The following is a 26,618-nucleotide window of genomic DNA, read 5'->3' as shown; positions in this document are numbered from 1 at the left end:
CGTTGTTACAAATGAATAAATATCATCTCACTTTTGGGCAGGTCTATATTTTAGTTTGTCTATGTTTGAGCGAGACAAAGATATCGACAACTAAGTAAGTTTGAATACTATCTCAGTAAATGAACTCATACCTATAGATTAGTTCTCAGCTCGTGGTATATAATATTAGTGTAAACTAGTGACTGTAGACGGTTTCGACTTATCATTCTCAGGATACGTATGATAGAAAAGCTACCGAAATTGCGGTCAATAAATTATTTTAAGTAACTGACGAGTTACCAATTTTATTAGTTAAAGTTAAATACTTGGTAGTAGAGCTTATTCTATCGCCAAATAGCTATACTTAGTATTTGTAGTGTTCCGGCTTAAAGGGTGAATGAGCCAGTGTTACTACAGTTTGAAGGAAAGCGGAGAAGTGCCAAGCGGTTAATATTTTATACACCACCAATGATTATCGGCGGTGGTGCTGGTGACCACTTACTAACAGGTAGTCAATTCTCGTATCATTCATCGTAGTCTAGTTTATACAAAACTGGTTTAATCTCAGCAGTAGGAAAAAGTTTGAGGATTATGCTACGAAGCTGCTCTTCTATATGTTGATTAGACAAACATAGCATAATATAGTTCGGCACAAACTTGTTTCCACGTTGGCGTTTAATAGCTATAACAGTTTTGGATCTCGTAGAAATTCTGTGAATTCCAGGTATCAGTTTTAATATCCTTTATATATTATTTGTCGAGTTAGCAATTGAATTTGATGATGAAACGAATATGTCGCTGAAAAGACAGGAAACATGTACTGGGCTAGTTAATAACTGGATTCTATGCCATTACTTTCTGTTACGTTGAGCTTTTCAGTAAGAAGAAACTAGAATAGAAACTAACCGCAGAGCACATTGATTTCGGGTTCAAACCCAAGTAAGCACCATTGAATTTCATGTGCTTAATTTGTGTTTATAATTCATCTCGTGCTCGGCGGTGAAGGAAAACATCGCGAGGAAATCTACATGTGTCTAATTTCAACGAAATTCTGCCACTTGTGTATTCCATCAACCCGCATTGGAGCAGTGAAATATCCTCAAAGGGAGAGGAGGCCTAAGCCCAGTAGTGATAAATTTACAGGCTGCTAATACAATATGGGACTGTCGGGATATTCGATTCTTTAATAAAATTTCTTAGAACACATAACGCTTTTTCTTGCCTATATCTAAATTTAAAACATATATTAAAAATTTTAACAAATTAGGTTAAAAAAGTAACATACTTGTAAAATAAGTAACTATTGAGTTTCTTGTCAGTTTTTCTAGATAGATTCAATATTCCGAGCCGTTGTATTGATATGAAAATTAGCCTTGTAAAATGACGATTCACACGTGCTTCTAAAAGCCTGCTAGAATAACGTATACTTTGTTTTTGATTATGATTTTTACTGTAACGCTTATAATACTTAAAAAGATACGCACTAACAAAATCGTATCACCTTAATTCGTTTTCAATATTTTGAAAGGATTTCTAGTCAACAGTTTAACTTCTTAACGGCTGCAAATTTTACTGAGTTGCACGAACATTTTGTTTAAATCAAAATGACTACATATTTATCTCAAAAGAATTTGGTCATACGAAATTATAAAAATGTTTCTGTTTAGGTGTTTATTACTAGTACCTCTCTAATATCTAAACAGGCTTAAATAAAAAAAATATCCGAATATTAATATACACGGACATTATTCCTACATTGACTTTATATATATTTCAAGTTTACCTTTTCATAAACTTATACAATAACATGGAAGGGTATTACTAACAATTTCTAACATTTGCTAAAGTTGAACGATTACTTTTTAATATTCTTATTACATAATAATAAAAGTTTTGAACAAATTTCATGGTATATAAAGAAGGAAGATTGATGGTACGCTACTTATTATTTATTTATTTGTTTCATTTTATTTTATTTATTGTTTGTAGTCAATCTGGCAAACGAGTAGCAAATGACTAGCATTGCAAGAACTATGAGCGTTTCTTCATATTGTCAGTACTAGCTGTGCCCGCGTCTTCGTGCGCGTTTGAATTTAACAAAGAGTTATTGTTGTAGCCTATATTACTCCTTATTACATCAGCTATCTGCCAGTTATAGTCCCGTCAAAAATGGTGCAGCTGTTCCAGAGATTAGCCGGAGCAAACAGAAAAAAATTGAATAAAAAATATTAATTTGGTATATGTACCGTGTTTACATACATATGCAATAAGTAAAAAGCGGTTATTTTAATATTACAAACAGACATTACAATTTTATTATATATATAGATTTAGATTTAGCCGAGATGGCCCAGTGGTTAGAACGCGTGCATCTTAAGGCTTAACCGATGATTTCGGGTTCAAACCCAGGCAAGCACCACTGAATTTTCATGTGCTTAATTTGTGTTTATAATTCATCTCGTGCTCGTCGGTGAAGGAAAACATCGTGATGAAACCTGCATGTGTCTAATTTCAAAGAAATTATGCCACATGTGTATTCCACCAACCCGCATTGGAGCAGCGTGGTGGAATATGCTCCAAAACTTCTCAAAGGGAGAGGAGGCCTTAGCCCAGCAGTGGGAAATTTACAGGCTGCTAATGTAATGTAATATAGATTTAGAACTAAGACGTAATGTATCTTGTGTTACACTGGCTCACTCCCCATTCAAACAAGAACACAACAAAACTTAGTAGTACTGTTTAGTGGTCGAACACATAATGAGTAGGCACCTAATCAGCCCCACTAAGCTTACAATATTGGTTTATTTGTATGGTTGTTTTCGTTTATATATTGTTATTCTTTATGGTCGTTCTACAACCAAAGATTTTCCCATATATTAAGGTTATTCGGTATGATAATTTCTACTCTACTTTATAATTAAAGGTCACATCTTCTTGGGTTACGTCAGTCCTTGTATGAATTCTAATCAATAAAAACAGCCTGTACCATTATTTCCGTTCTTTCCGTATGATTATTTAAAAAATTAAGAATAAAATAAGGGCATTTTTAAAATGTATTTCACTTCCTATAGTTAAAACTTTGTCCCAAAGGCAAACATAATTAAGCTGCATCTGTCTGTAATTTTCTCCTTGACGCAAACTAGCTTAATAAGATAAACTGCGCAGGACACAGAACAGAGACGATAGATATGGAATCGGAGGTCTTTGTGAAGATTATCCGAAACCCGAAACGATTATAATTATACAAATAAGTATACATTGCTTACGTTTTGATATTACAAGACTTTTTAGCGGAAAACATCCTTATGTAAATGTGTGAAATTTTTCAAAATGAACAGAAGTAGAAGAGATCTACGAAAAACTATATCTCGAATGGCTGGACTATTGCGCGACTTTTAATGCCTTTAGAATGAAATATATCAAGATACGAGCTTGGTTTTGGTTGTTATTTATGTAAAATTCTGTTAGAGTACACTTTTAATTAATAATTAATTATTTGATGACGTGGCCAAAGGTATTAGGTATGTATAAGCCTAAAACCTGAAACGAGAATTAAACATAAAACCGTTGGAAGCCGACGGAACTACATGACATTATTATGATACATTATAGTATAAAAATGACTGATTTTATATTTGTCCTCTAACATTTGGCTCGGGGACCAAAAAAGAAAATTGTATACTTAACCTTCAATGTTAATGTTTCATGTAGGATGCTTTTTCAACTTATTCGAAGCCGGGACCGATACTTCGTAATATAACATAGGTATTTTTTTTAAATTAAAAACAGATTGAAGGATACTTGGCTCTCACCCATATTTTTATATTTTTGCAGTTGAAACTCTTGGACCTCGGAGTTATAGTGCACAAAACCTTAATTAAAAGTATAATATCACGCCTTATTGCCTCCACTGGTTACAAGTGGACTGATTAATTTTTTGCCCAGAGGATCGGAATTGCGATTCAATGTGAAAATGCTGTATATATAGTCATGATTTGTAAATTAACTATTTTTAATTTTTATTTCTATATATAGCCTTCATGTAAGTAAAGCGTAATAAAAAGGAACAGATTCATGTTAAACTAATAATCATAATTAAATTTCCATGAATGAATTCCACTACAAGAATTAAAATTACACGGAAATAATTTAAGATTAATAAAATACTGACGCCATTTCCGCTGTCCGTACTGATCGACGGACCACGTGGTGGTTTTGTTAATTAATTATAACATTGTTGTTTGCTTTGTGAATTATGTGAGTGTTATTAATGGAAATTAACTTGATTATACGATTCGTATAAGACAATATATAATAAAATTTTACATATAATAGAAATACAGTCTGTAAATATTCCTTTGCTTGGAAAAGGTTTAAATGCAACGCGGACTTGATGTACGGAACATATTCTGATGCGTTCCACCGTAGTTTTGTTAGTTTGTTTTAATTACAAAACTCAGCAGACTATGTTGTACCTGTGTACATGTAGTAGTTATCAACGGTCGAACGGTTTAGGAGTTGATGTGTTACAGCGCCACCTAGCGGTGTGTTGCAACAATGTGGCTAACCATTTTAATGCACTATAGAATATTTATTTGTAAAAAATACAAATTATATAATGTGTCAAAGGTAACGTTTATATTTGTATTGTATTCTTGAGACATGTATTTATTATATCGTCGATATTATCATCAATGTTACTGTTTATTCACAATTCAACAGACCTCGGTTCGATTCCCGGATCGCAGTAATTTAACTTTTTTTATGTCATCTATTTGCGTACTGGCAAATTAGCCACCCAGGTAAGTAGTCACTACTGCTCATATACACTGTAAGATATCCGCTACCAACCTTGGGAACTAAGATGGTATGTATATCTGTTATCCCTGTAGATACATTGGCTCACTCACTCTTCAAACAGGAACACAATATTACTAAATATTTCTATTTGACGATAGAATATATAATGATGTGTGGGTGGGTAGTTGTTCCGGCTTGAAGGGTGAGTGAGCCAGTGTAGCTGTAGTCACAAGAGACAAAACATCGTCTCTCTCAAGTTATCAAGGTTGGTGGCACATTGGTGTGGTGTGAGAAGTGGTAGTTACAGCGCTAATGTCTTCGGGCGATGATTACCTACCTATTATATTAAAAAATACGATCTTAAGAACTGATCTCTTGTACAGACGGCTATTTTCGTATAGATTAGAATCGCTATCGTAGCCAAAGTCAGTTGATATAAGCATTTATTGTAAAATTTACTGATAAATGTATATTTTTTTTAGAAAGACTTCGCTTTGCCTATTTTACGAAGCCATTTCCGATTTGTTCCATAATTTCATTAAAATAAATATATTTAGGAAAAAGAATTTGAAAATAAATTAGACTAAGAATTCAATAAATTATTTCTATTTCTTTTACTTAAATTAAAATACCGAAAGTGTGTTCGGCCGTTTCAAATGTAATTTCATCAAAAAATCAGAGAATCCATTTTATTTATTAGTGTGATCGTGGCATAGATGTCGAATTAATCGTTATTGAACGATCGGCTTTAGTAAACCATCGACGCCGATAAAGTGGCCCTAAAGATATTAAAACTGAACCTGTATTTTTATTGTATTGACAGGATGCAATTACTATGACCAAAATACAAAGCATTGCTTAAACCATCAACGTCTGGACCCAGTCATGATAAAGATCTATCGATAATGATTTGAATACGTAAGAGAGAATATTTATGCTATTAATTTATATATATATATATAGATTATATAGAACGCAATTAGGAAAAAAAATCCATCATATCGAGATTATCATTGTAATACTCACCATCAGTAATCAATTAAAATATTTAGACAAATGTCACGATAGTCGCCCTCAGTTCAATCGAAAAATAAAGATTTTTTTTTGTGCAAATTTCTAATTTTATGGAATATTTTATTGGTTTTATTAATTATGTAATAGTTAAAAAATGTATTATAACTTCTTATCTCTAATCTTTGCCTTTATTTATTTTATATTTTTGATATATATTGTGCATATATTATAGTGCACGGTGAGACTACCTGGAAGTTTTTTTATTTTGATGTAATATTGTAAACAAATTGAATTGAAAACAAACAGTAGATCTGTTTGTTTTCCTAATAAAAATAAAATAAAATAAATAAATAATAATGATTGTTTTCTTAATTAACAATAATCCCGAATATGTTTAAGCTAAAGTAATAATAATAATGAGAAAATTGTCATTTTTTGGTGTTGATTTATAGATTACTTTAATGATGTTAAATAACAACTTCAAACAAGCCCCTGCTTGAAATAAATACAATTAGACTTTTGAAACGAAGTTCTTTTACGCGGCTTATGGACAGAGAGAAATCGTTACGTAAGAAAAATGCGTTGTGCCCCCTCCAGGCGATCTTTGTCTTTTTTTTTCGTACTCTCCGTCTCTTTCTATTGTGTACAATTTTACTGTTAATATTAATATATATAAATAACGGGACGCGCTTACTTTGATTGTTGATTTGGATAATTAATGAATCGAGTAGTTGGCAATAATGTTTGATGGCTGATTTACTTTTAAGAGCGGTTCACCCCGAATGAAGTGTCAGTGTCATGGCAACACGAGCCGTTATTGTTTTGACAAGCGACTCGAATGCGATGGTTGCTTGCTAATCCATTTGCTCTTAATCGAGATGAATTATTGTAATCCTTTGATATTTTTGTGCTGTACGATTATTTAATCAGTTAATACGGTAATTAGACGATATTAAATACGTTTTATTTTGTGAACATTTCCGTGAAATGGAGATGTTCACACATAGTTTTCCAAGTCGGATCAATCCCCGAACCCAACTGTTCGGCATCCTGCTCCTCCGACATATATATATATATTTTATTCACATAGTATTTTGTTTATTTAAATAATCCAAAACGTTGTTAATAAATTTAATTATTTAAAATATATACTGAAAGCAACTTCATTCCAACCGTCCTACGACACCTTCCTTTTTTTTAAATTAATGTATCAACCATAAACTTCGCTTAGTAATTTATACACTGTTTTTAAGTCTTATCTTGTAGGCCTAAGTCGAGAGATCATTGAAACAAACGATGCCTTTGTTTACTTATAACAAGCTATTAACCGACATCAATTTCGTCGCTGTTCAACAGAATTCATCTTGGTAGCAAATCTCAATAGAAAATAACGGATCTCGTTTACAAATTTCTTATTTACACTTTTCAAAGTGATAATGTAATCATTTAAAATGACCGATATATTGTGTTACGAGACTAGCCCTAGCCTCCATACGGAGCTACGTCATAGGATATTATAAATATATACAATTATTATTGTAATTAATTGATCAATAATTTGTACACCTTTAGTTAATATTATTTTATGGGATAACATTTAATACTGGCATGACACTATTTCTTATTTTAAAAATGATTGAGCTGTCATAAGGAAAACAATTGGATGATTGTGAGGCATTGTAAAGACAGATAGAGAGATTGGAGCATCATTGTAAAAAACATAATTTTATTTTGCCATCCCGAACTACTGAAATTACAATTGTTTAGTCTGAAATTGTCAGCTGTAGACCAAGTAGATCTTAACCGAAAGATGGCGGGCGTAAATTCTACCAAGAACTACTGAGTTATCATGTGGTTTATACGTGTTTATAATTCATTGCTCGATAGTGAAGGTAAATGGCGTTTATATTTTCGTTGAACCGCAGTGGATCAGCGTTGATTAATAAACTTCTAAAACATCTTGATACTTGCTGAGACAGTAATAACAATTACTTAGCTAGTGTGTCACTGGAAGTGTTAAGAGCTGAGGAGAATTTTTGACCAGCGATAAAACGTCTACGGTCACAATCATTTAAACAATAAATTAATTATACATATGTGTTATATCCAGTAATTTATTTCGTTTCAATGGACTTGTATAGCCCAACCATCGTATAGTTGTGAAATCATTTGTTACCAAGACTATAATTTCCTATTTGAAACCCACAAAATCCCCACGTGTTCATTATATCTGACGGTCGATACTCATGCATATTCAACGTATAGCCGCAATTAGCCAGTCGATAGTTTTGAGCCACCAATTATATTTGAGGATGCTCCAGGCTTTTTGCCATGAGACCGGCAATTTGAATTTCCGAGTAGGCTGCGATTTAATCACGTTTTTTTGGACATTGTTATTGTAAATCGGAATTAATATTTACATATTGAAATGTATTGATTTCAATGAATAGATTTTATGAAATTATATTTTGGTTTTATTAAATCGTAATTTGTAATTGATATATTTTTATGTAAAACATGTAACGGTGCGACTTGGGTATGTGGGAATCACATACGGATTTAGGTTTTGGCAAACGGCACGATGCTCTTTTTTGCCGTCATGTGAGTTCGTGGAGTGTATACTAAATACTTCATTAAAAAATACAATCTTCTAACTTGCAGACATACAACAAAAATACAAATTAAAAATAAGATACACCCAAAACACTGAACACATGTCTTTGGAGTTACAAATATAATAATAAAAAAGATAGATGTCTTGGTACACCTAGTTGGAACGAAGTCGCTTCCTGTATAGTGTATTGAATAATAGATACAATGAAATAAAATGGTTTTAAATTAACAAATAAAAGTTTAAATAAATAAAAGAAAAAGCAAGAGAGGTAAAGGTTGCCCTGAGGGGGGAGGGGTACTTGGTTAACGTTTTTTCCTATCGTGACGATTTCTGCCAGTTCACTCTGTAAGCCGCGTACCCTAGTTCCAAGAAAAGGCAATTTTTTTTTTTAACTATTATTGTTTCCTTTGTTACGAGTTCTTTCAATAGCCATCAATTTAGATGTTTCACATCAGCATCTGATTTATGATGGCCGCATTTTTTTTAAAATCAAATATTCATATTGCTAATTTTGCTCTATCCGATTCTTCTATACTATAGAGTAAATATTAAAGATATCTTGTAAGTCACGATGAAAATATGTCTTAAAATAATGTCGACTCAAGTTTCACAGCTGAGCTCAATATGAAACGTAAACACAAATTTAGCCCTTAATTCTTAATTATCTTGGATAACATTTTAATTCACCTTGAACTTCAAAGATTATAATATATTACGTTTACTTTGTGGTCGGAATTTGTCCAAGGCTGAACGTAGAAGCTACTTACTGTAATTGTTGTTTGATGTCAACGGTAATACAAATTATTGCTGTTTAGCGGCAAAATATTATGAGCGTCAGAAAGATAGCATGTTATATATTTATGTGTTCTAATATTATAACTTTGCCGTTTCATAAATTCAAATCATTTATAAAAATACGTTGGTAAAGAAGGCATAATATTCAATACAAGATTATACAGATGATAAAAAAGCGCGGTGTTAATACTTGTTGACTTCCAGGCAGGATATATTGCATACATATATAATTGTGTTTAATTAACGTGACTGTATTTTTAAATGTTGAAAAAGAGTAACTGCTGATTTTCTTGTCGGTTCTTCTCGGTAGAATCAACATTCCGGTGGTAGCTTCGCTTAATATAGTTTGTTAAATGACGATTCAAAATTGCTTGTAAAAGCCTACTTGAATTAAGTATAATTTGATTTAATAAATTTAAATAAATAAATGTTGGACATCATCACATACATTACTCTGATCCCAATGTAAGTAGCTAAAGCACTTGTGTTATGGAAAATCAGAAGTAACGATGGTACCACAAACACCCAGACCCAAGACAACATAGAAAACTAATGAACTATAATAACTAACTAATTTTGTTATCGACAAATATTTTCTTAGAGTATTTAAGGATTATTATCGTAATTAATTACAAAACGTTTTTTTCTGAGCACTTATAACTATAGTATATATATACTAAGTATCTTTAAGGTAATATACTTTATAAACATACAAACACATATACAAACAAGCTTCCATTTTTCTTAACATAACAATTAGATTAATTATTATGTATATCATCCAAGTTAAATTTTATCAGCGTGCATATTTATATTAGTGTTTGTTATTATACACAATATGTCTTAGTGTGCGTGAGTGATGACTCAAAAGTAGAGACAGCATAAAAATAAATATTAGATTATATAATTTAATGTGATGCTCAAAACGGTACCCTAATCTTCTTGTCATTCGCTGTCAAAGTCGACGTAGTCTATCCTTTTCCTCGTACGAAACAAACGTCATTGTAATTGAACGGTGAAAAATATAAAAGTAAAATGAATTTTATAACAAAAACAGGATTTTTCTCGATTAAAAACGGACTTCGTTGCCGTAATTTCATTCTGTATGGTCTCCCCAACTTTGCTGGAATAACGAGAAAATAAAGAGTTATTTCATTCGATCGACATACAATGCTACTTTTATTTGATAAATATGCAATTTATTTACATTAAAACGTCAATGTATACGCTTCTATAAAACAGATCGCTTGAATTTAATTTGAAAAGTCAGACTAATAAAGGTTTCAGATCAACTGAATTCGATACATTCATCCATTTATTGTTAGTTGAAAGCCCAGGAACAATTTACATACAAACTCATCTTACTAATCCGTGATGTCGGATAACAACGGGAAATGTTCGTAATTCCTAAAGAATGCTCCTGAGCATTCTATAAGAATTAGGTATTTTGAATTTTCTTGTCACTGAAATGAATGAGAGTTTTACTTGAGCTTGAGCAACCGAATAATATTTCGTATTAAATTTACTGCTCGTACTAATAATGTAATATAATTATGTTAAGAATTTTATTGAATTATGGAACTTGTTTTTGTGTTTGTAAGTGTTAAAGTTTACATTCCATTAATATACTAGGAACAAGAATAAACTTGTTACTACAAGTACCCGATTACACAGGGTTAGTAACTCATTTTTGGGGCAATGTATACGTTTTTACAACAGGATCCCAGAAGACGTGCAAAATTATTCAATTAGAAAAATCAAAAGAATCGTTAAAGAGCGTTTGTCTGCTAAAGGATATTACAACACTAATAACTTTTTAGTTGACTGCACACCTTGGGAATGAGACGATCGCCTCCAGGCTGCTTCAAATCAAAAATATGTTTATTATTGGAACATGGAAATAAAAAAAAATAAAAAATAAAAAAATTATATATCCCGCTGAGATTCTTTCGCCGGTTCTTCTCAGGTCCGAGGTGTTAAATTCCGAACCGGTGGTAGATTTTTGTCTATCAATAAGCAGTGTAAACACTTCTATATTGAATAAAGATTTTTGATTTGATTTGACTTGTGTGTGTGGTTGCTAATTTGAAATTATTAAAAATATCAGTTGTTGACATAACTATATATACCTATTCCTTTCAATTAATTACATTCTAATTTTAAGGTCATTCAATGTAAATATAATCATTTAGATTCAAAAGTATTTAGCATCGATTTTTCTAAGAAGCCCTATAATTAAATACACTTCAGAACTTGTAAGCTATCGTGATATTAAAACTCGAAATGTCAAAAGACAAAAATAGTATTCTTTGTAAATTATCTGAACGAAAATATCTTACTTTTTAAAATATATATTCATTAATCACTTATCATATATTTTATATATCCTACCAATAAACAGCACTAGTCAGTATTGTTGTCTCTCGATTTTATGGTGAGTGAGCCAGTGAGTCACAAGTGACATAACAATTTAGTTCCCAGTTGGTAACGCATTATTATCAATACAAGGAATGGATTAGTTTCTACTAATAACGAATAATTATGGTGACATGGAATCCGTGGCGCATTTGCCAGTATACCTAACTTAAACGAGGAAGAAAAAGACCCGTCTTAATTAGTCGATAAAACTCTTAAAATTCAATTGTGTGGTTTCCTTTGTGGAGGAGTTATTCCGCGAATACAATACTTTAAACAAATATACTTAGTAGGGTTCGGGCTTACAAGTAATAAGAATTTCTAATAATAGAATCGATACAATTTTATTTAAATATTACGCTGTGATGATTATTATATCGTTCTGACCGATTTCAGCCACGGCCGCTAATCTCGAGGAAGACGAAATACGCGGGATACGTTATAGTGCACAAGAATGTGCCCAAAAACAGGCACTCTCTATTCCCTCAACATCACAATCCGACAGGAAATAGTTAAGGCACAGCACCAGCTTCACGTCCCATCAACTTCCAGCCTCCGAGCTGTTACTGAGAAATTTTCGATAGGAAACCCAATAACTGTATATCGGTCAAACCTGGCGCTTGAAACCAGGATCTCAGGATCTTCGGCCTTACTTCTAGCAACTATCAATATCTTGCTAGAAGTTTTTGTGATCTCTTAAAAATCACTAAACCTTGTCGAATCAATAAAAGGTTGTTTTTGACTAGTTTGTTCAGAATTTTATCAAGTACACCAATACTTTTACACGTTAAGAATATCTTTGCGAAGTTTGAATCTTGTTTGTTTGGTGGAAATGATTGAAACCGAGTCTATCGAAATGGCTAATATTATTATAAATATATTGTGACGCAAGTATTCCTATTTCATTAAAACATATCTGTGTGATAATGCCTGAACGTATTAATTAGAAGATTTATAAATAGTACAGCGGCATTTATTAATATCGAATAATCATAATTACAATAATAATTATTATTGTGAACCTTATCTTAACAAATCTTAATAATACAGCCCTAACTTTATGAACTGTGCATCAGAAGTGAGTTCTTTCCCATACAATTACAATTTAAATTTATAATTAAAGTTAAAAACACACACAAACATAAAGAAGTATCACAAATAAGATCTTAATTATAGCTATTTAATCTACATTAAACGACACATTGAATGTGTGTCTGAGTGTATATATGTGACTGTGAATGTGTGTGTGATGTCTTTCGATGAACTTAGTTAGTAGTTGCTCATTATTTAAAAATAAATGTCGCTTATCCCCACTACTAATTTATTGGCTTACACAATTAATACTGTTTTAACTTTATACAATACTACTTGTCTGCAGATTCGCTCGTGTTTTATTGCTTTGTCAGGTATTAGGCAACAAAAAGCATGTCAGTGTCCTACTTTGGCGTTCAAGCTTGCTTCAAATCAAATTTCATCATTTCAGTGGTTTGGCTGAGCAAGAGCAACAGACAAACAGACTGTTTATTTGTATATTACTTTCGTATTTAAAATATTGATATACATAAAAATAACAACTTTGAACATATATCCTAATAGTTTTACTTGGTGGTAGGGCTTCGCGCAAGCTCGTCTGGGTAGGCCATACAGCAGTACTCAGTATTATTGTGTTCCAGTTTGAAGGGTGAGCCAGTGCAACTACTGGCTCAACATCTTAGTTTCCATGGTTAATAGCGCATTAGCGATGTAAGAAATGGTCAATATTTCTTACAGCGACATTGTCTATGGGCGGTGATGACCACTTATCATCAGATAGGCCACTTGCTTTTCCGCCTACATATATAAAAAAAAAAGTCGCATAGAGGTTAAATTCATAGTCTTCGATCATACGAAATCAGAGAAAGCTCAACCCACTTAGATGTTATCTCTTGGTTTCTTAAAATTTTAACACGATAAAAGATTAGTACGGATTGTCGTTTGACCACTTAATTTTAATTCGCATGATCAAACCCCTTGCAATTCTCTGCGGTTTAAAGTTACGCTTTATTTAACCGACTCCAAGTTTAAGGTGACAATAAATTTTATGTTCAAAATGACATTTGAAGTCCTTCATGATTTTTAACGATATTTTTTTTATGATGATTTATTAACATCATTGGAGCAGGTTAATTCAGTGTTGGAATCTTCTAGAATCATCTAGAATTGCATTCGTTCATTCAGAGAACGTACTTCGGCTCCTATTTTCTATCCATCTTCATATTTCATTCATCATCTACTTTGCATATATATGGACCCCATCTAACCTGAACACTTTATATCTGACAACTGTTTTAAGTTTTGTTCTCTTTCGAACTAAGTAAAGCATCGCTTGGTACTGATAATAGAGAGCGTTAGATTTATGTTATGTCGTTATGATAAGTGTCGCCTGTGGCTTTGCCCGCCTTTTAGAGGTTAGGCATAAAGAGTACCCCTATGTCTTTCCTTGGAATTCATACCATACATACCTTTAAATTTTTCATTATAGTTAATCGATCTATAAAAATTTAAAGATTTAAGTCATAAATAATGAACTTAGCTTATCAGGTAATAAAACACGTAATTCTTATATTATTGGTTCTAAGTTACTGCTAAGTAAGTTTTTAAGTGTTAATTTGAGTATATAATCTAATTAAAATCTACAACAATTTATTTGATGATAAACATATATAATATGAAAACATTTTGATAATTTCTGTTTAAGCTCAATTATTTAACAGTAAATTCTTGTTAAAACAAAATTATTTTAGCATAAATGAATATTTAGAAAGTAACTTTTGAGATATTTTAATTATATTAATTAAAACAAATTTGGGATAATTTAAATTGTTCGATTTACATGCTTAGTATAAAAGGCGACACCTGTATCATATCTTGTTTCTCGTAAATAAATATAATTATTATTCATATAGGCGTTGAAGGAAGAAATTTGAAATGACGATGTCAGGTGAAGGTCTGACGAATGTGCATTTGGTCAAATGTTGGTGATGATTTCGACCAATACGTAATAGAATAATGTGTGAATAGACTTTAAGGGAAATGTATGTTGTTGTTTAATTGCGATCTCTGTGTGTTTAAATAGAAGATGTCCTAACAAATTAATAATTTTTGGTCACATATGTGTCGGCATACCATCTCTAATGAATACATATCATCTAGATTATGATTTAATTGCTACACCATGAACAAGGATGGTTTACGTTTCTCATCAATTAGTCGCGTCAATAAAACTTGCTTTTATTTGAATACATACATATATAGTGCCGTCACCGTTGAGTTTAAAATCATGAAGTGACCTATTTTATTATTTATTACAATTTATATTTTATCTTAGTTTTTTTTTTGGTATGGCAACATTTCTAAGTGCTGAACACTATGAAGAGTATCAATTTTTTTAATTAACAAAATAAATGTATAGACAAAATCTTTATGTATTTTTAGCATTCAAAATGTCTGACATGAAAATAACGCGTTGCTTTGACGACCTTTTTGAGGTATCCGTTAAAACTAGAGCTGGCAATTTTTCATGTGATAAGCCGGAAAGTTTTTTTAATCCGGGAGGAGGATCCTGACTGTGTACGCTTATGTCTATTTAAAAAAAATGTAACATAATTTTTTTATTAAGAAGTTTTTCTTTTCTTTTTATAATATATTTTAATAACTTAAACGTATCTCAATGCTTAAGCGTTTCATCCTTTATTGTTGATTTTCTTATTATTCAATAACATTAATCAACAAAGTGGCGCGCAATTATTTCAAAATCAAAATACACTTTATATTCTTGTTAGTACAATAATCTTTATTTATTCATTTTAATATATAAAATTAATTAGTAATATTTTACCTAACTGCAATCGTCAGGCTTCGAACAATGTAACTTTAAGTCGGTTGGGATTATTGAAACATCATCCCACCTGGACTTATGAAGTATAAAGTTGCATCCTGTAAATGTCCCACTGTTGGGCTAAATGCTCTCTCCCTTTTGAGGAGAAGCTCACTCCACCACGCTGCTCTAATGGTGTGACTTCAGTAGCAAAATCGTAATCAAAATTCAGTAGCTCGCCTGGCTTTGAACTCAGATTCACGATTTCCATTGGGCTGTCACGGTTCATTGAATTATAATTTTCAAATATATATATTTTTAAAGTTATTACGTGTACAAAGTTATGCTAAGACAACAAAGATTTTCATCCTAAGATAACATAACGCAAACATCCTGACCCTGTTTCGCTTTGCTAACACCTACTAATATATGGCAGTTACTCCAGATAACTTTATAGTTCTTAGTCACGAATACATCCCTCATATATCCGATAACAACTTCGCAGTGATATATAAACTTACTGTGATACCACAATTGTTGTATGGTCCAATGATAACTATAAACACGAATCCTTGTCAGTTTATATGAATTTGAATTCACTTTATTCCGTATTAAAGAGTCACTTTCAAAATTGTTTTATTTGTAATACAAGAATTACATTATAATGTTTAAAACTTTGGTATAGATTATATAAATTATGAGAAAAAATATAAGAATCAATTTATTTGAGCCGTGGTTAAAACATTTAACCACTGTTCACGTGCTTCTTAACCGATGATCACAGGTTCAAACCCAGGCAAGAACCACTTAATTTTCTTGTGTTTAATTTGTGTTTATAATTCATCTCGTGCTCGGCGGTGAAGGAAAACATCGTGAGGAAACCTGCATGTGTCTAATTTCAATGAAATTCTGCTACATGTGTATTGCACCAACCCACATTGGCGCAGCGTGGTGGAATATGCACCAAACCTTCTCCTCAAACGTAGAGAAGGCCTTAGCCCAGCAGTGGGAAATTTACGGGCTTATAATGTAAAAAAAAAATTTAAGATATAGGTAGGCGGATGGCCAAATGGACCTGGTAAGTCGTCTTAAACTCGTAAGATATATTAACTATTCCTTACATCGTCACTGCACAGAAACCTTGGAATGTTGGGAGTATGTCCCTTGTACTCAGGTGGAGTATGGGTGCTCACACATCCTTCAAACCGGAACACAATAGTATTAAGTATTTCTATTTAGCAGTAGAATGTCTGATGAGGGAGCGGTACCTAACCAGATGGTCTGTCACAAAACCCTATCACCAAGTGTACTATAAGCAAAACATACACTCACACATACTTACAACACGCACGCATGCACAAATAATATGCTCATCTCTATACGTCCTTTATTTTTGATAACGGCCTTCTCTTTCGTAATACTAATTATATTTAAACTATCTTAACTCGAATAACTCCTTTTTGGTTTTAATTACGAATATTATTTTGTTATTATTATTGAGTTTTTAAACTTTTGGATTACCAAAAAAATTAATTGCTAAGCTCAGTAATTGCTCTTTTTAATTTTATGTATAATATTTTAATAATAATCAAAATATACTTTATTCGAGTAGGCATTTCGAGCACTTTTGAATCGTCGTTTTACAAAAATATTTTAATCGAAGCTACCCACCGCACTTTTTTACCATTGCTCTTTTTAATTATCGATAAACGTGCTTAATATTTTATTAACATCGAAAATACACAAAACTTTTGATTAACTTTACATATATACATATAACGGCGAGCCGGCAGTATTGTTTGGTTCGGGGTCACCATCTTCGTCATACATATTCACAAATAATACAACAAATCGATAGCTGGATTATCGTATATTGATTTTTACAATATTTCATTGGCCGCGACCACATCTGTCTTATCCTGCTTGACAACTGACATTTTATGTTTTTTTAACGTAACAAAGAGTGATTGACTTCACTGGCCATCCAGAATCAAATCTCAAAACTAAGAGATTACAATCAAAGTATTTAATTATCTGACGCTGCGACATATATATATATATATATATATATATTTATATAGGATACATAAAATATTTTGAATACTTTTGTAACGAATGAAAATTAACAGAAATTATTGTGGCAAGATCGTAGGATAATATGAATAATTTTATGATTATGCAGTTATATAAGCATTAAAATATTCAATATTAATTGAATAAATATAATGCGATATATGTATACGAATATAGCAAATACTTTTCATAATAATGAAGGTATTTTATTTTAATTGGTAAAATAACTTAGGTATATCATTTTTGACATTTGCTTGGTAGTGTTTTGTTCAAGAACGCCGGGATAGGTGAGGGTGTTCCGTCTCCTGCAATCAGGCTACTCAGAGTTCGAAGCCGAAGGTAATCCGTGTTGACTGGATGTAGAATATGAGATTCGTATTAATATGCACCACCATGAGGTATCAGTATAGTGCAGGTTAACTATTAAAGAGCGAACTGAAGTCCTCGTATAAAGGAGCGGGTGATCAGCGAAAACCCGACCAACATTTAAAGACGTATAACTTTGAATGTTACCCACATCAGATATTAATTTTAAGTGCTTATTAATAAGTTGATGGTGTAACATTTTCAATAAATAAATAAAATAACACTAAACAGATACTCCTTGATTATTCTGACGTCAGATTTGTATTGCTATGTTCTGGCTTAAATTAAGGACTAGATTAACGCAATCAAATCCAATCCAATCATCCATATTGATTCAACGTTATATGGATAGTGTGACAGACCACTTTACTATAATTTTATCATTATACAAAGATAGAAACAAGTACAGTGCAGCAGCACACAATATTCATTAGTCTTAAATAAAAGACAGCGAACATTAATACAAGTCCTGCATTGCACTGAAATTAATTAAAACCTTCACAATTTACAAACGTACTTTAATAATAATAATTTACAATAGAATTTCGACTACAATTACAAATAGCTTATACATCCATTGTAACAAAAGGAATTTCAAATTGCATAATAAACATTGAATTACATTGTTATTTTGCTACGCCCGGACAAATACTTTTTACTATTAATGTGTTGTGGGACTGGTATTGTGGTATGACTAAAAGTGTGGACTTTTGGAAAACCAAAGGTTAATTGAAGATCACCTTCGTCCATAGATCTCGTGTTATTAAGCTGGAGTCAGACATGTGCTCATAGAAGCGGTCAATTATTTCAAGACTTTGCTTACGCATTTGGTCACGTATGTTGTACCTGTCAGATAATGTTCAAATATTTGATCACTCTTTTGGCTCATATGTCGGCTCTCTTGCATGAATTCTATAAAATCGACACCGCGCTCGATACTACACTCTATCGTGAGTTTGTTTAGTCACAAATTATATAGGTTTGCGCACGACAGCTCACAATGGCGACGCTTGCGCAACAGGGTTTCGCACAAGTGTGGCAGAAACGCAAACATTCGAAATTTGATTCCTTTGATGTGCGCTAAAAAACCGACACGGGACGTCAAAGCGCACTTGTGTGTTCAAACATGTGACAGTTTTATCAAATGTCCGTGCCACACATGTGAACACCTATTTGATCTTAATTTGAACACATGTCTGGCGCTGGGGTTATAGATGTATGAGTGCAAATACAAGTGCACTCTGCTCCGTCACTCTCATAATCCGACGAGTCGGAAGTCAAACTGGGAAGAGTTTGGTTGCAGTATCGACGGCTTTACGTACTTTCCAAGGTAAGAAAGTATTAACGCTGAAAAACTTTCAAACTTTGGCTGTTTCTTATGTTTGAACCAAAGATTTTAGAATTTGAAATACGAATGCCGCCAATAAATGGATCTAAAGTATGATGTGCCTTGAATAACACATTTTAATAAATATGTATAATAAGTTAGTATGTATTGGTGGTAGAACTAATGGGTTATATAGATGCATCAAATGTCAACAAAAACTTATAATTTAAATGATTTTCTTAGTATAATAAAAAAAGTAGTTGTATAAAAATAAAAATAATAAGATATAGTAAGTACGTTTGAATAGTCGTGTAACATTATTAAACTTAAGAAATTGTAAGAAACTAATTCGATTCACTAATCTATTTTAGCTTCATACAGTATTTACTTGAATTAATTAATTTTGTCATTCACAATATCTCATATATAGATTATTTATATAGTTTTGCTATGTGACCGTGATTTTAGTAGGTGGGCTTTATGCAAGCCAGTCTGGGTACCACAACACAACTGTACTAAGCGTTGTTGTGTTGCGGTTTGGACGGTGAGTGACCTAATGTATCTACAGATACATAACATCTTAGCTGCTAAGATTGGTGGTGTGACTGGTAAACATTTCATTGTCTATGGCCATTGTCTATGGCCGGTACTGACAACTTACCATCAGGTACCTACGAGCATTATTAGGAAAACTCAACTTGAATTAAGTACAGTTCTACAAATAAAAAAGGATATGTTGAAAATATTTCATGGAAATCCTCTCCTAGTCTCCACGTTATTCCAAGATACCTTTCAAACTTAAAGATTACTTAAACAGTATCATTCTTATTGAGTCTGTTTATTTATTTAAACTACCTTATTTCAGGATCAACCGAATTAATTACAAAACGTGTTATTATAAAGTCTATTTATTTTGAAAGTATATAGAGAGGGTGGAGCAACGACCTTTAACGTGAATGAAACGTTTATTTTATTAGTGAAAATCTACATTTTTTTTTTTTTTTTTTATGGCATTGCTTGGCGGACGAGCTTATGGGCCACCTGATGGTAAGTGGTCACCACCGCCCATAGACAAAGGCGCTGTAAGAAATATTAACCAATCCTTACATCACCTATGCGCCACCAACCTTGGGAACTAAGATGTTATGTCCCTTGTGCCTGTGATTACACTGGCTCACTCACCCTTCTAACCGGAACACAACAATACAGTGTACTGTTATTTGGCGGTAGAATATCTGATGAGTGGGTGGTACCTACCCAGACGGGCTTGCACAAAGCCCTACCACCAAGTAAATTACATTTATATAGTTTTTAAATATAAATCCACAAATAATTACAAACGAAGCAATGCACAAGTTTTCGCTATTAGCTTGATTTTTAATACCATTAAACAAGTCTTACGAGTTCAGGCTCAGGCGATTATATAGTAAATATAGTTAGGGAATTTAGACTAGCCTAGTAAATAAACCTAACGAAAGATATTTTTCAAGGAGTCCTTTCATAAAATAAAGGACATTAGTACAAAGAACGTAAGACAAGAATTGGTAGATCAAAGACAGAAATGTGTGAATCGAGTTAGAAATGTTAAGGGTGGGCGCGACAAAAGATTTTTAGGCGTCATTAAATCTAAGCTTTTCCTGTTCTGTGCTGCGTTTGGTATTGCAACTGATCATTATCTGAAATTGTTCGTGTTTTAATTGTAAAACGCTAATAGCATAGATCTCATTATTTATGCGCATTTATGGTTGACAAAATATTGAATTATCGTTATCGCCCGTAGGTTCGTTTACGTTTTAGGGATTGATTTTAGGGATATAGGAATAAAAAGGCTGTGATACCAAATTTTATCAAATTCGGCTCAGTTTGATTTTGGTCGCATCTGACAAACAGACAGACAACCAGACTTACTCTCACATTTTATATCTGTAAAGAAATTAAAATTATCCATTTAGAGAATATTATAAGAATATAATTTACTTAGGTATCACTATATTGATGTCTATATAATATAAGGCAATCCAAGGTCATTAATGTATTCATCAATACAAATGTCAATTTCAATGTAGTATGTGATCAAGATTTTTAAAACATCAAAGGTTATTTATTGATAAGAATGTCTTTATAAGGCAATAGTTGTTGCATTTTTTTTTGTTCCAGTATTCATTCTTCGCCTTACATGTCATCAAACGAGGCATAAGCGTGACGTCGGTCGCGGACAATACGCCATGTTTTTAACGCGTACTTGTGTTACGTCTCTGCCTCTTGGCAGTTTTCCGACGATTTCTGGTTAAAAATGCTTTGTCTCCTATGAAATTTTTGAATGTACGCCTTTTTGTTTCATCCGCGAATAAAATGTAGGATGAAAATCCGAAATACGTCGTGTTTCTACGTATTGCATAATTAAAAGCCTCTAGTAAATATGAAAAACAAAAAATTGCATTCGTTCTATGCTTGTTATATTGTTTATGTTGGCCGTCATTTTTATTCAGAATTTTAATTTCATGCTCGAAATCTCGGATATTTATTACGATGATGTACACTCAAATAAAACTATAAGAGAACGGATGAAATTTTTAACATCAATATTCCTATAAAGCATTATATTGTGATTCTGCAAACATATATTTGAAACATTAATTAACTAAAGAAATACGTTAGAAAAGAAAGAGGAATTCTAAGAGCAAGGGATCTTCATTTATATCAGCTTCATCATCAGCAAACTTCGCGAAGAAGAAGAATTCAGTGAACAAATAATGCGTTTAGATCTTGTCTTCAAACATTGAAAGCAAATGTTAGGATGTAATGTACTCGTAGACCCAGGATAGGTGTAATCCTTACAGTAATACTGCATTTTGCTGTATTTGAAATTGAAGGTCGAATAACCAGTAAAATTACAGTCACGACGGATATAACATTTTAGTTGTAGCTCCGGTTGACGACTGGATTCACACTTCTTACAGTGCTTTTGGGTAAAGATTAAACTTAGACTATCAGAAGAAGTCACATTACCTCAATTGCATTTCATTTGTTTAAATATCCACATTACGTCGTAAAAAATCTTTAAGAAAAGTAAATTTATGCTTATATTTAAATTTTATATTGCCTATAATCGACACAGATATTTTATAAACCCAATTTTAAAAAATAAAGTTCAATAAAAAAAAAACAAAAAAAAAGATTATTTTCATGTTATTTTTCAGATATATTTTCAATTTAATCAATAACGTAGGCTTGAGAGTAATATTCGTGAATATGTATGTAAGTTCATCTGTCCCCGCAAATATTCATGACTATCATATACTACATATTTTACCAATGAGGTACCGTTAGAAGTGTTTTGTTTTTTAGTTGGTTTGATGACAAACTAAATTACATAATCGAATTTGTTTCGTTGTACTTTTCAGAAGGGTGATATTCTCCATAGTCGGGTTTTAGAGTTTAAGCTATTCCTTTTAATAATTTGTAAATTAATTTACAGATATCATTCAAGTTTGGTCAGCTCCGGGTAGCGAGACGCGTCTGCCATGTGACTTAGCAGCGTCCGTCCCAGATGTGGCCATGATGATGTGGTTCAAGGATGGGGACCGAATGCCGATTTACACGTGAGTATTTTTATAACTACACTAGTATACGATTTATCTGCAAGGAAGTTTCATGTAGAATAAGTTCATAAATACTCTCAGGCAAGTGTACATTTTTCGAGTTGAAACTTATTCGATTTCAAAGACGTTAAATGAGCATGAGTTTGATTTAAAGTGATCACGTCTTATTGGAAGGTAAACCGCTTCGTTACGTAACGCGTTACGGCGCCAGTCTGCCTAGCTTCCCTTTCTCTAGCACATGATAAACTTAGATTAGCTTAAGTTATTATCTTTATATTTTTTATTAATGATAGAGATAACGATCAATAATTTACTAATTTAAGTTAAAATAAAGCCTTAAAAATGTGTGAAGTCTTTAAATTAATGCGAATCGCTAGTCTGTAGTTTCTTTGGCATTTTTCTACAACAATTTCAAGTCGATTGTGTTTTGTTATAACGGCACAATAAGTGAAATCTAATATTAATATATTATCTCAACAAATTTTGATGCTATTATCAAATCTGTTAGATTTTCTTTTGGTGTGCAATAATCAATTATTCTAATATATGAACACAAGAACTTGAAATCTCAGTTGGGTTTAAGCTTTAAAAAATATTTTAAAACTAATTACTTCTTAGATGATGATGATGATAATACCTTAGGAATGAAACGCCTCCAGGCAGTTTCAAATAGAAATACGAAATGTTATATTGTAAATATAATATTTAAAAAAGTAGTCCCGCGGATTTTCTTTCGCCGGTTCTTCTAAGGTCTGAGGTATTTCTTTCCGAACAGATGGTAGATTTTTTCTTGACAATAAGTTAGCGTAGTGCTTCTATGTTGAATTAATATTTTTCGACTTTTTGACTTATGGGTGTTCGAGTCCTTTTCCTTTAAAATTCACGCTTTCTAATCACAGGGCTCTGGAAATTTGTACTGTTATTGTTTTTTAATTAATTAAAATTATTAACCATGTACACCAAACCAACATATTACACATAAGTTAGAAAATACATAAGTTGATATATACTTATACATCACTCGTTGCAAAAGATGGAATTTTCGATTTAAATCGATATCTCGTTAGGATAACGATTTGCTTAACAATCGAGTCTCGATACACGAGTGCTCTGTACAATGAATCGAACATACCAGGCCTTCAGACATTCAAATAGACTAAAATACATACCGTCCTTTTGTAATGCATTGAATTTCATTCCTTGCTAGCTTTATACCGTTTCGGATTAGGTTTATGCGATACTAGCAATCCGCTTTTCTAAACTACGCAATTAATTATTTTGACGATTTGTTTTGGTCCTTAACATATTCTGTACGAAATTATAAATATAAATATTGGACCACATCACATACATTACTCTGATCAAAATGTAAGTGGCTAAAGCACTTGTGTTATGGGAAATCAGAAGTAACAACGGTACCACAAACACCCGGACCCAAGACAACATAAAAAACGAATTAACTTTTTTTACATCGACTCGGCCGGGAATCGAACCCGGGACCTCGGAGTGGCATACCCATTAAAACCGGTGTATATAATACTCGACTTATTATTCCATGAAAAGATTATCATAGTTTTCATGGAATAATAAATATTCCTATAGCCAATCCAAAAATCCAAAATTTATTCCATGATATATTATATTAACAGCTCTGCTATGTTACTGTTGCTCTGATGCCACTTAACTACTTATAGATCTACTTTTATTTGACTCCGATAGTAACTCTGCTGATATTCGCTCTACCTTCACGAATTGTTTGCCTATCATTGTTCGTTCTCTGTGTCTCTACATTATATTTGCCTTGTATAGCCTTTCGTCTAGCAATACTACTTATAGCCTTAGTCTTAGATTTTTAGATAGGGAGTTTTAATAGCCTAGAGTACGGATTAAAACTACACTGTTATTATAACAATTTCTAACTTAACTGTTAAGTTAACTGATTGAACCAAAGGCAAAGATATCGTGCATGATATTAAAGTTAAGCAACAAAAACGAATACAAAGCGGTATTCTTAATATTTCTCGCAGCGCCAATGTCTAAGTGATTTTATTGAGAATTTATATTAATTTTGTTCGTGTTCGTGAACGTGTTCTTGCACAATGTATCAGTGAATGATTTTCGTTATAACTCGTCCATTTAGTGTATTTGCTAGCTCTGAGCTCAAAGCAGTGCACGTATCAGTTCTATTGTCGTTTCTGATTAAGCTATTCAACAGCTGAAACAATGGACTTATTAACTAACGCCAAGCCATAGCTTGGATATTCAGATAATTTAATTTTATACCAGTATAGACTTGACCTATTGATGTCCCACTGTTGGGCTTTAGAATGTAGATTGTGCGATGAAATCAATGTTTAGAGCGTTTTCGTCACAAGAGGACTATTTAAATTTCAAGTCAATCGGATTTATAGTTTCGGAGACGAGTCATTGATTTCTAGTTTTTATAAATATTGCAGACATAAAGTTAATATGTATATATATGTTACCTATATAATATAACAATATATAAGGCTTATTTGTCGATGAATTAAAGTCGATACTTTACATGAACGAAGATTCATATGTCATCAATTAAATATATAAAATACACTTATCGTATGCTATAAGATTAAAATAAAGAATTAAAAAAAATCTAAATATGTGCACACTTCGTAGGAATGAAGTCGCTTTCGTTACATGTTATGTTTTAAATAACTAACACAATAAAATAAATTAACAAAGTATGGAATAATTAAATGATAATTACTAAATAGTTTTTAAAATCCCGTGTGAATTAAAACAAAAACTTAAAATAAGTTTCATATCTTATAATATACAATGGAAAGAGAGAAAGAGAGCTTCTGCCTGCTTCACTCCACTTCACATGTTAGAGAACTTCGTTCCAAAATATAGACTTCCTTAAGTACGATCGCATGTAGTTTTTATCGTAACAAATAAAACATGTAAACTCACTCTTGCACTAAAGTTGACGATTAGATAAACATGTGATAGAATTTCTTTCGACACATGTAGGTTTTTCACGATGTTATGCTTCACGAAAAGCACGAGATCAATTATCAATAAATCAACAGTACGTACATTAAAACTTAAGTGTTTGAACCGCATTCGTTGTTAAAGATCACGTGTTCTAACTGGATGTTGGACAATCTAAACCAAAGTACTATACAATTTATAATTTAGACGATACCACACACTGAGTAATTGAGAGACAAAATACAATAATTAATTAGTAAGCATCCGAAGCCGACATCCGACGACATTTTGATTGATGGAACACATCGCGTCTAAACAGTTTAATGAAGTCACGATCAATTACATATTCATAATATGTTAGATTGATTGAATGGAAATTGAAGCATAGTTTGACTCGTGGTTGATTCGAATTACAAATTTAATATTTCGAATATATATTCCATTTTTAATGTATTATAATGGATATCACAACATGGGGTACACTGGCTGACCCGACATCCGCCGCTTAAAGGACAGGGCGTGATCGTGGGGCCATGGACAAGTGAGGTGGTGGCCATCGACACTATCCTGCAGCCTATCCGACACGTGTCGGAGTCAGCCATCGCAATGATTTTAGTGGGTAAGAATCCCACGTAAGCCGAAACATCTTACAATGTTTTCCTTCACCACCGGGCACGAGATGAATTATAAGCACAAATTAACCACATGAAAGTTCAGTGATGCTTTCCCAGGTGGACCCCGCAATCATCGGTCAAGATACTTGCGTTCTGTCCATTCGCCAATCCTGGCAATTTATAATTGGAA

The 26,618-nt window shown here is 32.4% G+C and overlaps 1 protein-coding gene across 2 annotated transcripts in view; it reads left to right on the top strand.

Moving 5' to 3' along the window:
- Positions 1-26,618, top strand: part of LOC113397063 (nephrin-like) — a 117,868-nt gene that overhangs the window by 49,175 nt on the left and 42,075 nt on the right. For both annotated transcript variants that reach the window (XM_026635208.2, XM_064217899.1), the window contains one exon: positions 22,718-22,841. In XM_026635208.2, coding sequence (XP_026490993.2) covers positions 22,718-22,841 — 124 coding nt within the window. The remainder of the gene's footprint in view (positions 1-22,717; positions 22,842-26,618) is intronic.

The sequence above is a fragment of the Vanessa tameamea genome, chromosome 19 (assembly GCF_037043105.1).
Source record: "Vanessa tameamea isolate UH-Manoa-2023 chromosome 19, ilVanTame1 primary haplotype, whole genome shotgun sequence".
In the NCBI taxonomy this organism is placed as follows: Eukaryota; Metazoa; Arthropoda; class Insecta; order Lepidoptera; family Nymphalidae; genus Vanessa; species Vanessa tameamea.
Note: the sequence above shows the minus strand (reverse complement) of the source record. Positions and strands in the feature narration are given on the sequence as shown.